This window comes from Mesitornis unicolor, unplaced genomic scaffold, assembly GCF_000695765.1.
Source record: "Mesitornis unicolor isolate BGI_N332 unplaced genomic scaffold, ASM69576v1 scaffold36300, whole genome shotgun sequence".
Taxonomy (NCBI): domain Eukaryota; kingdom Metazoa; phylum Chordata; class Aves; order Mesitornithiformes; family Mesitornithidae; genus Mesitornis; species Mesitornis unicolor.
The window spans coordinates 490-7927 of record NW_010160908.1 but is presented as its reverse complement, the minus strand read 5'-3'; the positions used below and the strand labels follow the sequence as shown (position 1 = coordinate 7927).

At 41.0% G+C, this 7438-nt stretch overlaps 1 protein-coding gene across 1 annotated transcript; it reads right to left on the bottom strand.

Moving 5' to 3' along the window:
- Positions 1 to 425: 425 nt before the first annotated feature.
- On the bottom strand, positions 426 to 6368 carry PSMC2 (proteasome (prosome, macropain) 26S subunit, ATPase, 2; the record flags this gene model as incomplete). The annotated part of the gene is made up of 11 exons (XM_010191404.1): positions 426 to 699; positions 794 to 890; positions 1426 to 1628; positions 2352 to 2439; positions 2947 to 3111; positions 3373 to 3468; positions 3595 to 3667; positions 4296 to 4427; positions 4761 to 4860; positions 5865 to 5946; positions 6305 to 6368. Coding segments are annotated over 11 exons (1258 nt in total), but the record flags the coding sequence as incomplete, so codon positions are not given.
- Between the last annotated feature and the right edge of the window lie 1070 nt (positions 6369 to 7438).

Here is a 7438-nt window from a genome sequence, read left to right as displayed (position 1 = left end):
CAATCCCTAACGTTCTGTGATTCTGTGTGGTACCAAAACATTCACCCCCTGAGAGAAAACACACCCCTTCACATCTTCCCCACCTGGGGCAGTGACTCAGAATTAAGCGCCCAAGCTGAGATACAAACGCCTTCTCAGCTCATGTTTTCCTGTGATACACCTACACCTCGGTGCTGAGCATCACCTGAGCATTTCTGAGCACCCAGAAACACTACAGTCACCTGGGGCTCTTTCAGTGCCTCCACTGCCAAGGTGATACATTTTGGGGTGTAAAGGGCAACTGGAGAGCTAAACTTTGGCTTGTCCAGACATCTGATCTAGAAAATATCCCGGTCTAGGCCATGTTATTAGCCTCTCAGGGAGATTTTTTTTCCAACAGCAGCAATACTCCACTAGTGTAGAACACACAATGAACTCACACCTACTGTTTGGTATACTCCATTTATTTCTAGCTTCCCAAGGACAAGATGCGAATTACTACACTTGCATTTTTGTTTCACAGAAAGTTTAACTACAGGAACGGGAGTAACATCCCAAGGTATTAGTTGTAGGTCATGTAGCGGGGAGTAGCACTGAATTTCGCATACGATTTAATAACTTTGTTCACTGCTTCCAAGAAGTCTTTCTCTGTGGCGATTTTTCGACGTGCTCTGATAGCAAACATGCCTGCCTCTGTGCAAACACTGCGAATCTCAGCACCTTTGAAAGAAAAGGGATAAATGAATTCAACACTGACCACCACCGAAGATGAAGCATATATAAAATTGTTAAAAGAAAACAAAAATGAGCTTACCTGTGCTGTTAGGACACAGTCGAGCCAACAGCTCAAATCTTATGTCTCTCTCAACACTCATTGAACGAGCATGAATTTTGAATATGTGAGTTCGCCCCTGAAAAAAGAGCAGAGGACAGAGGTGTTCATGCTGTAAAAGAGGTGATGATGCTATGCACGCAGTTGTCCACATCCAGAGCAAGCGCCGATGGAAAATACGTTTGCTGCCCTACTATAGATGCTATGTCTGGAGTAGCGTGTTTAAGTGTCCACGATACTAAATCAAGAAAATAACTTCAAAAAAGCTTTAATGATGGAAGTACCTCAAGAAATCTCTCTCAAAAGAGCCAAACAAAATGTAATCAAACTTAAGAACTCAATCACAGAACTGGTTAAAGGATTCTTTATCAGTCGAGTCAGGAATATACAGTGAATAAAGCTACTTACGTTGGCTTCTCAGCCAGGGATGGAATCTGTGCGGTGTGGAAAAACATTTTAGGCACATCTTTAATCCCCCAAATTTCCATGTAGTTTAATGTAAATTAAGAGAGCTGCTTTTGTTAATTCTCAAACTGCTTCCAGAAAATAATGCCCTCACTGAAGAAACATTCTGGAAACAGAATATGCTCAGCTGTGAAAGAAAGCACTCTCACCTCAAGATCAGGCAAGCTAAACTCTATCTTCCTATCCAACCTGCCAGGCCGCATCAGGGCTGGATCCAGAGTATCGGGTCTGTTTGTAGCCATCAGCACTTTGATGTTGCCTCGTGGGTCAAACCCATCCAACTGGTTGATCAGCTCCAGCATGGTTCGCTGCACTTCATTGTCACCCCCAGCCCCATCATCAAAACGAGCACCTGGAGAGAGGAGACACGCAATTCACAAAATGAGAGAGAGGCCTTCAGAGCGTGGAGGTGTCACAGCTGCTACACAGAAGACCCCTGGGAAAATAAGCCTTAATTACATACAAGTATTTGTGACCAGTTTAAAAAAGGTGTGAGGCGGTTATCTGAAAACAACACATTTCAAAGAGAGTGGTGTGAGCTGTCAGTTGTAACAGGCATCTTCGTCCTTAGCATGGAAGGGCCCAGCTCCCTGCCTCAGAACTGGCCCAGCTGCTGAAATCTATACATGCAGCTTGTTTGTTCTGCCTCCCCTCAACCAAGATCCTCCTACCCTTTATCTATGTAAAAACTGTTCTACTTTCAAAGGACCCAAGTACTTCCTTTGAGGAAAAAAAACATTATTTAATTTTCAGGCAGCAATAAAGATTTAGTATGTAGTCCAGAGGCTGTTTAAGGGTTTAAGCTAACAGACAATACAGAGATTCCTCACTGAAGCTTTAATCTGGGTATTCCACACATGCAAAAATGACTTTTCATCGGGGTTAAATAAGTTCAGACTATATAAACCACTTCTTGATAGCTTCCCACACACGGCATGTGCTAACAGTAGTTTTACTAAATAGGTGTTTACGAGCCCATTTCCTGAAACGCAGCAATACAGATAAAGAATTACAACATGAAAAGAAAACCTGGAAGTTCTCACATGACATTAGAGCTATCCATATACAGACATACCTCCAATGGCATCAATTTCATCAAAGAATATCAGACAAGCTTTTTTAGTTCTGGCCATTTCAAAGAGTTCACGAACCATTCGAGCTCCCTGAAAGCAAAAATCAGGATTGTGCTAAAGCTTCCAGGCATATTAAAGGAAAACTATGAAAACTCAATTTTTCATGCTTACAAACACTTCCAAGTTTCCAACGATAAAACTCTTTTATTTGCACACATGTCTAACAGAACCTTCATAAATCTGAAAGCCATTTATAAAGGAGAGAGAAGTGACTACTCTCAAATTCAGAAGTACAGATGAAGTCATTTACCTCAAGGCCACATGAAAAATAAGTGGCTGAGTTGGGAACAGAATTCTAATCCTAGAGCCCTCCCAGACTGCAGATTAAACTGTGCTGCAAAATGCATTTCATCAATGACAGCAAATTTCAGGTCTTACAAGTGACTGCCCAATCTGCAGTGATTTGTTTGACAGTTTCTCCCCCCTCCCTGTATCTCCAGCACGTAAGTACCTTCATCCATCACACCCATACAGCGTCTGGTCCCACAACTGGAAATCTGCAAATCACTCCATGCTCCATCAAGTATTTGCCCTTACCTCTCCCACATACTTCTGCACCAATTCAGATCCAATCACTCTGATGAAGCAGGCATCAGTCCTGTTAGCAACAGCACGAGCACAAAGTGTTTTGCCTGTACCAGGTGGCCCGAACAAAAGCACTCCTTTGGGAGGCTCAATTCCAAGGTTAACAAATCTTTCAGGCTGTAATGGTGGGAAACAGAAGGCAAGGTTATGTGCAAATTAAAGATTATGTGCATCCAAGAGTATATGCAAATTAAGAAAATCATCAACGAAGAGCAATATAAACCAGGTTAGGCTGTATTTCGCTTGTTAAAACCCCATCTCCTCTCACTTAGGTGTTTACATTCAGGTACATCATCTTTTCTTGCTGTTTCGAATGCTAGCAACAGATAACCAGAATACGTCCAGAATAACAAAGGTTTCAATCTGGAGGTTACTTACGTGAAGCAGAGGGGTTTCAACCACCTCTCTCAGCTTTTCAATCTGCTCTTTACAACCACCAACATCACTGTAAGTGACGTCTGGTTTTTCTTCTACCTGCACAACAAAAAGGTGAGCAGCAGTTAACAGCCTGATGCCACATCTCTCGAGGCTTTCGACAGCCCAGAGCAAAATCCAGCCGAAGTAATCAAAATTACAAGACAAAGCAAAGGCAGTTCTCACTTGCATCATGGTGACTGTGGGATCAATCTTGGGAGGCAAGGGGATATGGATCTGATATTTGTTTCTGTCCACCCTGGTAAGAAAACACAAATTCTATTATTTTAACACCAGTTAATTAAACTGTCATGTAGAAAGAACTCTGTAAATTAAAAGATTAATTCTTAAACTGTTCTTTTCTCTGGCATCAAGACAGCCCAGCCCATAAAGCTAACAGTCAGATGGGCCAGAAACTGCCATTCCTTCTGCAGAGAAGTTTAAGGTTTCCAAAAATATTAATTCCAAGATATTTTGATTACTAAACTTCAAAATATCTCACAGGGCAAACTGGCAAAATATTGATTCTAGAAATAACAGGCTTCACCTGCACAGGGAACATTTCCTGCAGCCAGCCTGTGTGTAACTGTGCAGACTGCCAAAAGGGAAGAAGGCCATGCAGGCTCCCTGAAAGCTGGAATGACTGAGGTCCAAAGTGAAAGGTTTCAGTCCATGATACAAGGTTCTCATCGCAATGACATCAAAATCAAGAGATTCCAGCACAACATCCAAGTAAGTTACTGTCTTCCAAGAGAAAGCCATTACTGCTACAATTTCAACCACTGCAAAAATGTCAAATGATAGTTGTTGACGTGTCAAAGTAATGGATCAGATGAGAAAGCTCCAGTCTTCAGGAAAACTCGTAAGAACACAAAGATTGTGCTTACCCAACTCTCATGCCTTCTTCTATGTCAGTAGGGGCCACCTGGTCACTGAGATCCACCACAAATTTGGCAAACTGCTTGACATTGATAATGTACTTGGGATCCTCGGAGTCCGCATTGATGATCTTTGTACACCTAATACCAAACATACAATTAACACCACCAGGCAGGCAAAGTAACTGGCTTGTATAAGGATCAAGATGAGAGAGTCATATTTTCCAAACACACTGAAATCGCTGCTGTACTTGTGATTCTATCACTGTAGCATCATACAGTAATTACAGGACAAGCATGGGGTACGTAATACATCATCAAGCAGAACACAGTTCCTTTTTCATGCAACAGTAAAAAGCACTTTCAATACACAAAACACATGAACCTTATTTTTCTAAAAAAGTCTACATTTAAACTATAAATCACATTTTTAACACTATGCAGCTCCACCGCAAAGAGTAAAGGTGCACCCACCTTGCAACTTGCAATGGCTGCTCGCTCTGGAGAGTTTGCTTATCTGCAGCCAGGTCCCAAAGGGCAGGAGGAGCCAGCCCAGTGTCAGATTCCTTGATCCCTGTGGACAAGAGAGAAGTGCATCAGCAATCCTTCACACACCAAGACCCTCAGACACAACCCCGCAGGAAGCTTTCTGAGATCTCTAGAACACATGCGCACAAACTTTGAGGAACTTCCTAAAAAACACGTTTCCTAAAGAAATGAGGCCTACGTGACTGTGCCAGCTGAACGTGCAAACACCAGACCAGCCATCCTCTAATACCATTTTGCAACGTGTTGCTCATTGCAACCAAGCTTGATAGAGAGATGAGCATATTTCGGAAAGTTTCAGAAAAGGAGTGAAACTCTGCAAGTGCTTTCATTGAAGGAAAGCTTTAGTGCAAGATACCAGAAACTAACGGATTCACACACATGAAAAACTAATACTAGTCTATTCTAAGAAAAAAAACCTAATATTTATCCACATTTTGGAGGATTTAAAGTAGCATCTCCAAGATGTATGTGAAAGAATCAAGGATTTTACTGGAAAATAGGAATTGCAATCTTCTTGGAAGAACTGAGGACCACTAGAGATTAGCAACAAGGCAACAAATACACATCAGTGAAACAAAGAAAATTAGGGAACAAATTGATTTTTATTGTAACTGCCATAACTGACCAGCTGATTTAAACACTGACTGCTCCCATGCGCATTTCTTCATTATACAAGGACTTGTGCCATTACTTAATGATAACTTGTTTTGCAGGCCACTAGAAGTTCACTCAAGCGCAGCTTGATACAAATCACAACAAATTATCTAGGGACAGAAAGGGGCATTTGTTTCGTGCTACCATAATATACAAAAATTATACTTTTGAATAAAGAAGTGTTAAACTACAACATTTTATCATGGTATGTACAGGTTAGCCCTGCCCAATCAAAAAGACCATCACCTACAAAGCAAATAAAGAAAAATAACAATAATGCAGAAACCAATGCAGAAGATGTTTAAAATCAGCTCCTTAAAACACCCATTTTGGTATACGTATCTCTTCTACTGAAAATTATCTTAAGAAAGGTACCAGTGAGCTCATTGATTTTCTTGAGCAGTTGTTGAATATCATCTTCTACTTGCTTGATCTGCCTCGAGTATGTGCTCTGGCCCTGGAAAAGAAATATCACAGAGACTTTGTAACTCACAGAGACTTTGTAACTCCGATTATTTTATGTTTAGGAAGAAATGCCAATAGCAACTGAACATCGAGATGTTCAACAGATTGCTTTGGTATAACAGCAAACTATTGATCACAGCCAAAAAGGGCAGTATTAAGGTCCAGTAACAATATTTCTGTTCACAAAAATCAAGTGCAGCTACACACAGCTGAACAACTGCGCAAGTGGAAATGTTTCACAAGTGTAAGATTTACCAACGCCTCACTAAACGCACACCTCGCCACTCTGGCACTCAACTGCTAACAGGACTCTTTTCCCTTTAACGCTCCTGTGTACGTTTGTTACTTACATAGGTTTTCAGCAAGGCAATATCTCCTTCATCCAGAGCTGAAACAAGACAGGAAAGACTTAGCCTCCAATTGTAAAAACAAAACCAGCAGTATCAATTCTGTCTCTAAAAGATGAAAACACGCATTTTTAAAGGATTTTTTTTAGTTTCTACTTTTTCACTACATCAGAGTGGAACAAAGAAGTATCAGACATTCAAGTAAAACAAAGCAGGGTCTACAGCTCCTCTCTTCAGTCCAAAAAGCTGTACCAATGTAAAACATAAACACGAGAATGGTGGTACTACAGGAGATAAACGGTCTGGTCTGATATCCCCTCCCCAACAGGAAGGTCCATGAACGCGGCAAACACACAGCGAGCTCCCGGGTTGCACCTTATGAACAGCCCTTCAAAATTCTTCTTACACGAATATTTCTGTCATTTTTTTTTAAGCCCTGTGAACTTTCAGCAACTTTCAGGTGAACACACAGGCAGGAAAGCGCTGGTTTAAAGCAGCACTGTGCTTGCTTTTTCTTGACTTAAACTTGGAATCTAAAAATCGTACTGGGGCCTCAGAATTCCCTCACCAGAACAAGCAGCGTCAGCTGTTAAATGCATAAGCTTTTGCACGGAGTCCTGCAGGACTGCCCCAGTGAACTCTCTCAATTAACTAAGAAATATATAACTCTCTTTCACTGTCATCCACTATTTACTTGCATATCACTTGTCATTTAACAGACCTTCAGCATTCCCCCTCTTCCCTCAAAACGATCTCTTTTCCCACCCCATTGACAGTCTTCACTTTAAGCATCCCTGGCCCTCTGCTTTTCTCTCTTTTCCAATTCCACTGTAACTTCTTATGATAGAGGGAGCCAAACCACACAGTACTGAAGATCTGGGTGCAGTGTGTATTATACAATATTCTGAGAGGATTTTGGGGGGGGTTATCCTTATTTCTTTCCTGATTATAGTACCAACCCATTGATTTTATGACATCTACTAAACACTACGTTGTTATAATTTAAAAAAAAAAATCTTTCTTGAGTGAGAGCAGTTCAAAGTGCATCACTGATGACACATCGTATTCCTTTTGCTTCCAGATGCATTATTTCATATTTACTAACATGAAATAAAAAGGCAAATTAAATTCAAACAT